The sequence below is a fragment of the Crinia signifera genome, chromosome 19, assembly GCF_055691185.1.
Source record: "Crinia signifera chromosome 19, ASM5569118v1, whole genome shotgun sequence".
Classification (NCBI taxonomy): Eukaryota; Metazoa; Chordata; class Amphibia; order Anura; family Myobatrachidae; genus Crinia; species Crinia signifera.
The window spans coordinates 18043931-18057985 of record NC_139226.1 but is presented as its reverse complement, the minus strand read 5'-3'; the positions used below and the strand labels follow the sequence as shown (position 1 = coordinate 18057985).

Below are 14055 nucleotides of genomic sequence, written 5' to 3'. Positions count from 1 at the left end.
TTCATATATATATATATATATATATATATATATATATATATATATATATATATATATATATATAGATGGGGCAGTACTCATCCTTGCAGGGGATGGCGATGGCGGCGCCAGCCTCCATCCCCCGCCAGCCGCCATCTGTATACGGAGAAGAGGGCGCGCGCATCCCGCTTCCAGAGCTTCCCCCGGGTCACCGTCAGCTTGTCAGCGGTCAACCGGGGTCCCCGCCGCCTGCTCGCACCCCCCCTAACCCTGTCCGTCTCCCTGAAGCGGAGACGGACAGGGTTCCCGTCACCCCGCCGACGGAGATTGAGGTGTGCGTGCGCGTGAGACGCACGTGCAAATCAGTCAGATGGCGAGCCGGGCTGGTGGCGGATCGCCAGCGGTGACGTTCTGGCGATTTGCCAGCAAAGAAGAGCCCGGCCCCATCTGTATATATATATATATTTTTTTTTTTGGTCAATCCTATTAACCCCGAAGGGTACGACACCCGGCACACTTTACGGTGGGCTGAATTGGCTGAAAAGGGCTCGCACCTCCATAGGGGTGCGAGCAAATTTCAATGAATTTGGCCCTTAATAGGATCAACCCCATAGTGTATAATATGTCTGTCAGGGCCTCTGCAACACATACCTTTGATAAGAAGGCAGGCACAATCAGCATTTACAGTACCTATTGCAGAGCCGTAAGGACCTGAGCAGAATGCTTGCCAGGCTGCGCATCAGGTGGGAGAGACCAGACTGTGTTCAAAGGAGGATCAGCGCTCCGCTGACTGCTGCTATGAGTAAGTGACGGGCAAGCAGTAGAGATGGCCATCGACCATTGATGATTTCAAATCATCAATGGTTTATGGCCGATGTCGAATACTTTTGCGATCTATGTGGGAGAACCAGATGGTTTCCCTACATCGATGGCAAAGGAGAACCAATGTTTCTTTTTTTTTTTTCAACGTGCCGGGACACGGAGCTTGGCTCCGCCCCTGACACCTGGTTACTGGGACCTGAACTGTTTGCACCCCCCACCTGCCTAATAATCTGAATTTTACCATTCATCGGATTCCCCACCCTTGGATCGACAATCATTTAACACCTCCACGGTGGTGTATTCCATTCAGGATCCCTTGTGGCTACAGATCAGCCCTTCTTTGGATTGGAACGCCTCCAGCGGTCATCTTGGCAAATTCCAAGTGCAATCGCAACGTACAGAGGACACTCCAGATACCATCCATCCATATATCAAGTGGGATACCCCCAGTGACTCCCCAGCCCATCCGGGTTTACTCAGGATTACAAATTGGACTTCATCCGGGAATCTGACTGTCCAGAGCAGGTTATACCTCATTTATACCCAAATATTCAGGTCCCAATGCTACATCCATATTATTGTTTTTGTTGTGTGTTTGTGTGTTTAATTAAATGCTTTTTTATTGAAATATCTGTTCAAGACTGTAATTGGAGCGCTGCATGTTGTTGTTTTTTGTCCTATTATTCAAGGGATCTGACTAATCCCTACAGCAGTGGCTCATCTTGAGGAATCAGCTCTGACAAGCCCTTTATACAGATTTCTCTGTTTTCTCTCTTGAAACAGCGGCAGCTGGCTATTCAATGCTGTCTTTCCCGACAGCATTGAAGAGGCATCTCGGCAGAACGGACCCAGCAGTCTGGCCCGTTTTGTCGAGAACGGACATGGATTGTCGAGATCACAGTCTTTTTGCTGTTTGGCAGGCGGGACATTGCATCTCGCCTGCCGAATAAAAGTCGAGCGGCTAAGAACGGGCCATGGTCACAGCTGTTGGGACATCCCAATGGGTGCCAGTCGGGATCCCGACAGGCATTTAAACGACGTCGGGATCCCGACTGTCTAAACACCGACAGACGGGTTCCCGATGGACACCTGCTACTTTCCCTCGTTGGGGTCCATGACCCCCATAGAGGGAGAATAGAATAGGTGGCTCGCTGCGCTCGCCACCGTCCCCGCAGCGTGGCAAACGCAGCGTGCCCGCTGTCAGAGTCCGGTCAGTCGGGATCCCGACGTCGGGCTAATGACTGTCGGACCCTTTGTACCACACCCCATCCCGACTGTCTTGACCCAGGATTGAATACCCCCCCATAATTTTTAAACAATTTTTTTGCGGTTATTGTGAAAGTGAAGCTTGTTAAAGGTGGAACAGACGGCAAATGTCAGCCACTTACATAATAGATTATGCTGAGAGTTACTGTAGCTTGAGTTAATTATTTTGTTCAATGGTTGTGCCAACTTATTTTTGGTTAATGCTATCTTATTCCTACCATGGGGGGCATTCAATTTCTGTTCTCCACCCACAAGTTCTGCCTAGACCATGTGCCTGGGGTGGTGCCAATAACCATAGTTACCCATACTACATCCATGTTGAATGCAACTTTTTAATCCTAAAGTGTAAATAGATTAAAGCAGTTTTCCTTTTTAAATGTTGCATATTTGCACTAGATTTTTTTTTTCACATTGTTTGATGAACTTGTGAGGCTACAACTAATTATAGTTCCGAGAGAAAACGGTTCTAGAATTTAATCGCAAATTATAGTCATCTTCTTTTTTGCGGCAGTAATACGGTGCGCTGTTTTTTACAGTGATCTAACCTTATACAACAGAAGAAATACATTTCACTATTGCTCGTCAGATATGAATAATGTAATTACTGTGTTTATTAGTCTTTTAATAGAAGCAAAAAAAAATTAATGTTGACACAGGAAATTTGTAAATGCACTTACATGTCGGGGTAGGTGGGGTGCAGTTATCTGTGTCACAACAAGAAGTTCCCATCCTTACTTTGCCGTATATAAAGGTCAAACTTCCAGTTACATTACAGGTGTCCCTCGTTCCGCATGCTACGGAGAACTGTGTCTGGGGTACGGGGGAACTCACTGTGTACAGGAAATGAGAGAACATGAATTATTATTGACAAACAATGCAAGATTCACATTCACTGTGTCAGTGTTCATTTACTCCACATAGCAGAAATAATAATTGTTTAACCCCCTAATTAAAAAAAAAAGTGAAAAATGCATGTCGCCCTAGCCATTGTTGACCCGATGCTTTTGTCGTCCTTCTAAACCTGTCGACCTTAGCCATGTCGATGTAATATATATGTCGATCTGATGACCATATACCCTTACTAGTAGTAGTAGTAGTACGTTTATTTATAAGGCGCCGCAAAGTGTCCGCAGCGCCGTACATAGCAAACAAAAAACAAATGACAAGGTAACGTACAGGGTGTGTTGAAAAATACAGTATAAATAGGGGTATAGCTGGTAGAAATAAAATCAGCTTCAGTTCAGAAGTAGGTGTCAAAATTGTCGAGGAGACTGAAGATGAAGTAGAGGAAGGGAAGAACAGGACAGGAGGAAAGGTGAGGTAATGAGGTAGGGTGAGAACGTGAGGAAGGAGGGCCCTGCTCATAAGAGTTAACATACTAAAAATAGGTGGGTGGACGAACAAAAAACAACAGGATAAGTAGGAACGGAGGGGAACGGAGGCAGGATAGGAGGATCAAAAGAGGTTAAGAGGAGGGATAGGCTAGTCGAAAAAAAGTGGGTTTTGAGGGAGCGCTTGAAGGAGTAGCTCATACTAGCTCATGAGGTTTGGTGCTAGGAGCGCTAAAGATAAATATAGGGGGTATGTGACATGAATATTGAAAAACTATTCAGGGGGGAAAGGGGAAAAAGATATATATAAATAAATAAATAAAATAAAAATAAATAGAATAAAAAATATAAAAAATATGCTGATGCAAGCTTAATAGTGTGTACACACAGTTAGATTTGGCTTTCAATGTTCCCGATATAGGAATATCGGAAGCCAAATCGCATGCTTTTTTAGGGCTTGTGAGCGCATATCGGCAGCCAGATCTGATCGCGTTGGGACTCGCATCTCATGGCAGTATCTGCCGTGGGTACACACTTAAGTGTGACCTGTAAGAAAAAAGTTGGTTAAAATGTTTACACTCTCTTGGAGTGGTGGAGAGTCTGTAGCCTAACTTTCCCTACTAAGCGGCTGGAAACGCGTTGGAGCAGTTAAGGGAAGTCCTGCCACCTATATCACCCACTGCAGCGGCACACCGGGACGCCGGTTCATCCTCCAAATTATCCGGTAATAGGAGCCGTGGCAGAAGAACACTTTCGCGAGTGCAGCCTCCCGCACTGAAGCTCAGCAACACCCGCTGCCAATCTCCAGGCGTGGAGATTGGAGAACGCGGCAAAAGGTAACACCAGCCGCTTAGTAGGGAAAGTTAGGCTAGAGACTCTCCACCACTCCAAGAGAGTGTAAACATTTTAACCAACTTTTTTCTTACAGGTCACACTTAAGTTTGCATCAGCATATTTGTTTTTATTTTTATTCTATTTATTTTAATTTTATTTATTTATTTATATATTTTTTCCCCTCCCTCCCCCCCCTGAATAGTTTCTTCAATATTCATGTCACATACCCCCTATATTTATCTTTAGCGCTCCTAGCACCAAACCGCACAAGTATCGTTAGATTGGAGCAGCTTATTCCTCAGAGCGCGGTCACAAAATCAAAAGCTTCACACTACTGTAGCTCGCACCTGGTGCAAACCGAAACGAGTGCTTCTAAATCCTAGTCCAGGGAGTGGAGCTCACATCGCAGTGTATCTGTGCACATGGTATAAGAGGCAGAATGATTGTATAAGTCTCGACACATGAAAAAAGTTGACATAGATTAGGTAGACATGGTGAAAAAAGTCAATCCAAGGAAAAGCTTGAAATTAGTTTTAGTTAGTCCATGTGGAATAATGTCGACAGACCCCCAAAAAACATGAAAAACTCACGTTGATCTGTTTCATGTCGGCATTTTGCGTGTGTTGACATTTCAAAAATGCTAATGCTGCCCTTTTTCACGTGTCGACCATTTGACTGTTGACCCTATGACCATACCCACTAGAGCCCGTATTCTAGTTCATTCTTTCTGACAAATTCCTTCTTAGATGGACAAAACCATGTGCACTGCAGATGGGGCAGATGTAACATGTGCAGAGAAGAATTAGATTTGGGTGAGTTATTTTGTTTCTGTGCAGGGTAAATACTGGCTGCTTTATTTTTACACTGCAATATAAATCTCACTTTGAAGTAAAACCCCACCTAAATCTAATTCTCTCTGCACAAGTTACATCTGCCCCACCTGCAGTGCACATGGTTTTGTCCATCTAAGAAGGAATTTGTCAGAAAGAGTGAACTAGAATAACCCCCTAGGTGCTCTTGTTTGCATGCAAATTGCAAGCGTCCAGTGTATAAATGTTTAAGAAGGCTCCCTGCAGGTAATATAGGGACTGATTCAGTATATCGCATGCTGGAAGCCGGCCAGCATCTAAAGTGCCTACAATGGTGGCAGGACCTACGGTCAGGGCTGCCATCAGGGGGGGGGGGCTGCGGGGACTCCAGTCCAGGGCCCAGACAGAAAGGGAGCCTAGGACTGGAGTTTTAAAGTATAATTTGTCATAAATAAAGTTCACATTTCCCTTGAAGCAATGTAGAGGTTGAGTAGTGCAGACAGTGCTGCTGACACAGGTCTCACCAGGCATTCCAGTGGTTAAAAAAAAAGGTGAATTTCTGATGGCAGCCCTGCCAAAGGTGAAAAAGAATGTACCCCCAACAGCAGTTGCTTCTTGTCCAATTACTAAGAGGAAAAAAGTTTGGTACTTGTGTAGTTTCACGGCGCCTGGCTATGCTAGGTTTTCAGCGTAAGCTAAGCTACGTTGTCAGCATAGCCCAACGGCTGCCTAGCTTAGTCAGCATAGTGTCCCCATGGCATCCCTGCGTAGTCAGCGTAGTGTCCCCGTCAGGCAGCGTAGTCACCACACTGTCCCTGCGAGCTGCAGCTCTGTCCCTGACTTCCCTGGCAAGTCTAGTGAGCGCCTCTCACACAGCGCCGGTAGCCGCCAGCGCTAGTGGATGCCGGCGGAGAGGCGATCATGCGGGAACTGGTGGAGAGACGCTCCATCTGCCAGAGATGCACGAGTGCCTCATACGCTTGTGCGTCTCAGTATTTTGTGAGGCAGGGTATGGCAACCCTGCCCTTCTCCGTTCCAGGGAGACGGTCAGGGTTAGGGGTTCGGTAACAGGTGCATCTCATGTACAATAAAGGACGCATTTGCCAGTGCTCCATGTCACATACTGGCAAAGGCCTACTTTTCAAGCCCCCACTATCCTCGCCAGCCCGAAGTGTAGCGAGTGCAGCGAGCCACACGAGGGGATGCGTTACGCGTCCTCCCGACCTGTTCATACCCCCACTATCCACGTCAGCGTGGAGTTGTTTTTATAAAGTGTGGTGAGCGCAGCGAGCCACCGAGCCCGAAGTGTGGTGAGCGAACGGGTAAAACGAGCCCAAAGCGTGGCGAGCACAGCGATCATGGAATACACGTCAAGTAATCCGTCTCTGCTCGCCAGGCTCCGGGCTCGGTGGCTCACTGCACTCACCACACATTATAAACTCCCCGCCGATGTGGATAGTGGGGGTATGAACAGGTCGGGAGGACGCATAACAGGTCCGATCGCCATGCTTCGGGCTGGCGTGGATAGTGGGGGTGTTTCAGGAACACATTCACACCCTTCATGACAGGCAGGTTAAAAATGGTCAATGGTTCCCACACAATGTAATAAGCGCTGACTGACTACGCTAACTACATAAACCCCGGCTAGGCGCAAACTTACTGACGTCCCAACAGGAGAGGTCTTTCCGGAGGTGATTCTCAGCCTGGACTTCCATGCTTTGGATATGTATGCCTGTATCCATTCAGTAATTTGCCATTTAAAGAATTTGCAATCTGGCCGATTATGAAACGCCTGTGCGGTCGCATTGGTTTCAGTGCACATGCAGTTTTCAAATAAATGTTGATTGCCTAGTAGTCGCAGTTTGATGGATGGCGTTTCTGGTTGTGTTTGACAAAATACAGGAGTGCCCAGGCATATGTGGGAGTGGGTCTCTGACATCAGCGCTGACCACTCCCAGCAGGTCTCAGTCTTAGATTACTGGAAGTCTCAGACCTGCTCATTTGGCCAGATTTTTTTTCAATGTTGTGGAATTTGCTAATTCATAGCGATCTGCGATGTATGCGCAATTCTGCAATGGGCGTTTTTATCTTACTGGTTGGTGGCTGCTTTTTCTCTGATTAGTGACCCATGCTGAATTAGGCCCAATATAAGCAGGGGGTGTACACGGGAGAGGGGAAAGGTTTGAGCACCTAGAAACGCTCAGTGACTGACCACAATTGGAGCCTTGCCCCCTTGGATATCGGTTATCATTTCTTCCCGCACTGTTATAGCCGCGAGCCACAGGATGCACAGCATGAGAGGTCTCATTCATAAAAATACAGGCTTTGATATAAATCAGATCCCTCCTATGTTACACTAACCTACTGTAGCTCATGTTTAATGGTTACACCGGTTAATAGAGGGACTGACTTACCGGTGGTAACGTAAGTGTACGCAGCGACACAGACATTATCCGCAGGACAGACCACTGGAGAAGACATGCAGGGCTGGTCACTGAAGTGCCAGCAATGGCTACATGAGATGGAATATCCTGGAAAGGAGAATACAATTATACATACAAATCATCATCTACAATACTGAATTGTACATTTCAGAGATATACCATATATATATATATATATATATATATATATATATATATATATATATATATATATATTTATATAGCCCCCCCAGGTAAAATCCACCACTAGTGAAGCCAGATGCAGTCTGTATCGCCTATACCGCGTTGGTCCCGGTGCCTGTCATTTGTATTGCACAGGCGCCGCGACCATGACCTTAGAAGCTGGCCACATGTGCAATACAAAGGTTTGTACTGCGCAAGCGCCAGTCCCGGCACCTATCATCACAGCACAGGCACCGGGCACTCTGGAGGAACCAGCGGGGTACTTATGTAATATCTGGGCTCCCGTTTTTCTTATGAGACCGCGTCTGCTCACCACGCTTCGGGTACGGTGGCTCGATGCGCTTGCCACACTACATAAAATCAACTCCATGCGTAGTTGGATAGTAGTGGTATGAAAAAATGGGGTGCATTTAACATGGGAGCCTAGATAATACATAAGTACCACCAGCGGTGGTGACGCGCGGGGGGGGGGGGGGTTTGAGGTGAGGTGCCTGCACCCCAGAGAAGGTACGGGTCGCTGCTGTATATATATGTATTTATATATAAAGCTTGTCTATATACACACAACCACACACAGTAAACCTTCTATTGGATGGTGAGTGTCACGGAGGCAGAGACTCTGGATATAGACAATAATATATTCGAGAGGGAGCGCTAATAGATAGCCAATGTATATCAATTTATTATAAAAAGCAAAATATTTATTTTATGTAAAATACAGCATAAAAAATAAAAACAATACACTGATTAACCAGACCAGATCATGTACATCGCTCACTAGTTGGTTGACTGATAGGACCACCCTAAATTTTAATTAAATAGCTCATTGCAAATGTCCTCTTTCCCAACTGGGAGCCACAGAACAATGTGTAGTAGAAATTCTTGTTTTTATCCAGAGACTTTAGTCATGAATATTGGAAATATTTTATATATGGGTGGTACGTACTTCTACAACTAAACTTAATATAATATGTGCCTTCAGGGGGCTTTTTTTGCACAACTATATCTCAATAAAGTACCAACAGATATTGCGCTCACAACGGCATAAGCGGTACTGCAGGTGATAAGCAGATATCTAGAGCCAGACCCGTGCTCTCTGGTGAACACCACAACAGTCAATGGACATAGATTATCCGGCCACAGTGACATTCACAATCATATCCCCAGTTGTCTGTAAGGGAGGATTGACCAGATTACGTTGGCGGTGCTGTTAGCAGTGAATCACTGCAGCCGATATTCAGATGGTCACCCGGGGTACGCACACAATGTCCACTGTTCCCTTTCTCCAGTCCTTATGCGGCACCAAAGCTCAGTCGGGACCGTGCCAGAGCCGTAATGGATGTAGGCTCTGCCAGATACTAGCGTCTCCTGCGCCAGAGCTTTTGCCGGGGCTGTGCAGGGCTACAGGGGATATTGAGTCAGCCGTATGCCTGATCCTCCTGTGTAAAGCGGTTGTGTGCAAAGGGTCAGTTAGGTAGCGTGGTAGATGCAGTCCAGGTATCACCATGACGCGTTTCTCCACACCTGTATGTTTGCGGATTCAGCACAAAGTTCAACCTTAAACTCTAAATTAAATAAAGACACTGAGACATACAGTAGATGTTGGTTATCATCACCCCTATTTGGGTGATAATTCTGCCCCCCATCAAGGTGGTGCAGCCTATTACCAGTCATCGAAGGGAGCAAACCTCAACAAAACAATTGCACCTGTACCAGTGACCTGCCGTTCCTTCCGGCTGCAAAATAGTACATTTTAATTGTGCAGAAGGCACCTTTCCGTACCCTACAGCATGATTTCACTGTCCAAATGTCCATTGGTCATACAGTGGTTTCAAAGCTACATCCTCAGGCACCTGTAGTGGGTGTCTATTAACTAAAGATTCCTCCTAAAGCTGTGTACACACGGGGGCGATAGGGGCTGAAATCGCTGGAAATATGGTGCCAGTGATGGGAGTGTGCCCCGGCGATAAATCGCTGGGTGCGCACTCCCATTTTCAGCCCTGCTATAATCGCTGGTCGCAGGAGCTTGCTCCTGTGACCAGCTGATTACCTCTGCGGCACCGCCAGCAGAGGTTCCCTTTCATCAGCGACCAGCTCTGGTCGCTGATGGAAAGGAGAAACTGAACAATATATTGCTCAGCCATATATTGCTAGCAATATATCTCCCCCGTGTGTACTGGGCTTAAGAGGAGATTTTGTTCAAAGACACAAGGATGAAGAAAATAGTACACCTCTGAATGAGCCCCATAATACACACACACACACACACACACACATATATATATATATATATATATATATATATTATATATGCTTTCTCGTGGGCTTTCTTCGTCTCACGCCATAATGCATATGAAGAGGGCACTATAAGATATTGAATTCTACACTTAATCGGGCAGATGTATTAAGCCTGGAGAAGAGATAAACTGGAGTTAAAGTGGAGATAACATGGAAGAGATAACGCACCAGCCAATCAGCTGTGTTTAAAATATGACAGTTGGGATCTGATTGGCTGGTGAGTTATCTCCTTCCACTTTATCTCCAGTTTATCTCTTCTACAGGCTTAATATATCTGCCCTAATGGGTTTTATTTTAGTACAGAACATTCGCATTCCCAGCAGTGTTACAGTAATAACATAGGTGTTAGCATTTAGCAGTGGGAATCATTACCTGTTGCTGTCAGTGCTGAGAGGACAGCCAGAAATCCCAGTGACTTCATCCTCAGATTATTTCCCAGTGGTTATGGGTCCGTGTAAGGCTGTGCAGCTCACAGGTAATCAGTAAAACTCCCTTATTTATTGTACATTGACTTATGGGGCGGGGAAACCAGGACAATAAAGACAGGAGATTATGGAAGTAACATAGAAAACATACATCTTATAGATTTGTCAATTTGTTGTCTGACTCATAAATCCCATTTAGACTATATACTGATGCAATTATACTGCATTACGGATAACGGCTGACGCAGAGTTGATAGAAGACTACTTGCGGAGAGGATCTTGGGGGTTATTCTGTTTCACTCGCAAAGGCAAAGTCCTTCCCAAATGGACAAAACCATGTGCACTGCAGGTGGGGCAGATGTAATTTGTGCAGAGAGAGTTGGATTTAGGTGGGGTTTTACTTCAAACTGATATCTATGTAAAAATAAAGCAGTCAGTATTTTCCCTGCACAGAAACAAAATAATTCACCCAAATCTAATTCTCTCTGTACAAGTTACATCTGCCCCACCTGCAGTGCACATGGTTTTGTCCATTTGAGAAGGAATATGCCTTTGTGAGTAAACCAGAATAAGGGCCCTATAGGATTAGGAAGGTGCTAGGGTGCATTAAAACTAAACCAAGCTCGACGTTCGATCCTCCCTCAACAAACGCAGCCCTAAAAACTTTTGGCAGACTACTTGGAAACTCCATTGAAAGATATGAAACCACTAGTCATCAGTGCCACCAAAATCTGTCCTATCAAGAACTACGTGTAATAAAGAACTGATCACAGAGAGAAGATCTAACTTTCCGCCCGGCAGACAAGGGTGGAGGAATTGTGGTGATGAACACAGAGGATTATCTTTTAGAAATGGCGAAACAACTTGCAGATGAAAAAAACATATAAAAAATGAATTCAAGATCCAACCAATGAATACAGGAAAACGTTGGCGGACAATTTATCTAAAGCGGTCGAGGATGGACATATTACAAAGAAAATCAGAGACACATTTATCCCAATGCCCCATAGTACCGGTTATGTAATGCATTCCAAAAATTCATAAGGATCCCGTAAAGCCGACACATCATGTCGGCAAGAAACTCATTATTCCAACCTATATCAGAATTCCTAGATGCTTTGTTACAGCCATTATTGGTGACACAAAAATTGTGGCTTGAGGACACCATGCATTTATTAAATGATTTACAGCAACTACCCATGCTTTCAGAGTCAACTGATCTAATCACGCTTGATGTTTGTAATTTATATACAGTGATTCCGCATAGAGCTGCCATTGCAGCAGTCAGGAGATTTTTGTACAAGATACATTTTGAAGCTCTAGATATTGACTTATTTTTTAAATTGTTAGAAGTGATCTTGTCAAAGAATTATTTCTTACATCATGGCCAATACTATGTGCAGCTCATCGGGTGTGCGATGGGGTCCAGTGTGTCCCCATCGCTTGCCAATATTTTCATGTTTGAACAAGAAAATACAATATTTTTGTCATGCCCAGAAATACTTGACAATATTGTAATGTATCGTCGATGTATCGACAATATTTTCATTATCTGGACAGCTCCCATAAAAACACTAGAACATAATATTAAAAATATTGAATCAACAGGAGTGATTAAGTTCACATACCAATACAGTGATAAAAGTATTCATTATTTGGATGTTAATATTTCTTTAACAAATGGTCAGATAGGAACTTCTGTATATTCAAAAACAACAGACCGTAATACCTTCCTACATCATAGCAGTCATCATCCGAAAAAAGCCTTCCAAAATCTCAAAAGCTAAGGGTAGCACGCATTACAAATGATAGAACTAAATTAGAAAAAAATCATTAGCAAGTTCCTAGAGGGGATATCCATATAAAGCTTACAAAAACACAAATATGAGGTAATGAAAATTCCTAGACAAAAATCTATTGGAGAGTAACACTGAGAAAAAATTAGGAGAAAAAAAATCCCTTTTGATACAGAATACTCCACCATGAGTGTGGGGCTACCCAGAGCAATCAGTGCGCTATGGCCCATTGTAGTCATTGATAATAATTTACCATCTGTTTCCAAAACCAAACCCATGTTGAGTTACAAACGTGGGAAAAATTTAAGGGATCTCTTGGTAAAAACTAACATACCAGTGAGTAAACCACCAGGCACAGTGGTAAAGAGACCAGGATGCTACAAATGTCCAGCATGTACCACATGTGGTTTCATGATAGCTGGACACACATTTAAACATCCCCATATGGGACACAAATATAAGATCCAACATGTGTTATCATGCATGTCACAGTTCGTGATATATCTGCTAGTCTGCCCATGTGGTTTATACTATGTGGGGCAGACTATAAGAACGTTTCGCGAACGCATGGCATTACACCGTTCAGCCATCAAAAAATGCCTGGAGGGAAAGGAATTAGATCAGCCGGTAGCCCGGCATTTCAAAGCTGCAGGACACACTCTAACAAGTTTAAAATACATGATTATTGATCACGTGCCACCTTTAAGCCGTGGAGGCAATCGCCAAAAAATACTTATTCAGAAGGAGAGCTTCTGGATATAGGGCCTTATTCTGATCAGTGCGGATTTCTCCGCATGCGGTCGTCCCGCCGATGGTTATCGTCTGCGCATGTGCAGAGGTCACTCTGCGCATGTGCAGGCGATTTCGCCGCACGTATTCTTGACACGCCGCACAGGGGGCGTAGAGGGGCGTGAGGGGCTACTTAGCCTCATTACCCTATGCATACGCCCCGCGTTTCATGGGCGTTCCCATGCAAACGCGGGGCGTATGCATGGTAATGAAGCCGTGACGCGTGTGTAGGGGGTGGGCATCTGACATCGCCGGATGTCAGCTGCCCGCCCCCATACATGATTTCACACGGACAAGTGTCCATGTGGTCTTGGGTGGCTGGACCTAGTGGAGCGTCCGGCCCTGCATTCGATGTTCAGCGACCATCGAATGCAGGGGCTGCTCCCAAGACGGAGGAGGCGTATCCCCGTCCATTTTCATGCGGATCGCCACATATCCGCGTACGGACGGAGGTGGCGATCCGTATGGAAGGCGGGGATTCGCCTGCACGGTCGTGGCCGCATATTCTGATCGGGCCGCACCGATCAGAATAAGGGCCAGAGTATACTCTCAATTCAGTAGCACCGAAGGGACTGAACGAGAAAATCTCATGGAATATATTTTTGTGAAGCATCAAAAATGAGCAAATAATTATTCCATACTTAGTAAGCAAAACAGATGCCCCCAAAAAACTTGACACCCACATATAAGGGTCGCATAATTAATTAAAACATATAGACATCGTATGCATAAGAGGAAAAAAAAATTGTGTAATTTTCAGTATTATATAGATAGCGCTAGAAATTCTTGGTATTTAACTTTTTAATATGTTCACTAGTCACAGCTTCATTGTATCAGGTCTGTCTTATATAATATTGTCACTTTGTTTTTTATGTCTTTCAGTGTATCATTATATTGCAATCCTCCCTGGCTCTGGCGGCCGGGAGCCGCCTGCGAGTCCTTGGTTGCTAAGCAACAGCTATTGCTGGCCGGACCATTCCAACGGGGAAACGGTCATTTAGCAGACCACACTTAGGTCGACAGTCATTAGGTCGACCACGTTGGGTCGACAGGGGGGGGGAGCTCGACAGGGCAGTAGG

The 14055-nt window shown here is 45.0% G+C and overlaps 1 protein-coding gene across 1 annotated transcript in view; it reads right to left on the bottom strand.

The window, feature by feature from the left end:
* Positions 1–7585, bottom strand: part of LOC146041714 (phospholipase A2 inhibitor gamma subunit B-like) — a 32024-nt gene extending 24439 nt beyond the window's left edge. The window contains exons 1-2 of the mRNA XM_083161627.1: positions 7456–7585; positions 2745–2897 (exon numbers count right to left, since the gene is read on the bottom strand). Coding sequence (XP_083017753.1) covers positions 2745–2897; positions 7456–7522 — 220 coding nt within the window. The 5' untranslated portion in view covers positions 7523–7585. The remainder of the gene's footprint in view (positions 1–2744; positions 2898–7455) is intronic.
* Positions 7586–14055: the final 6470 nt, after the last annotated feature.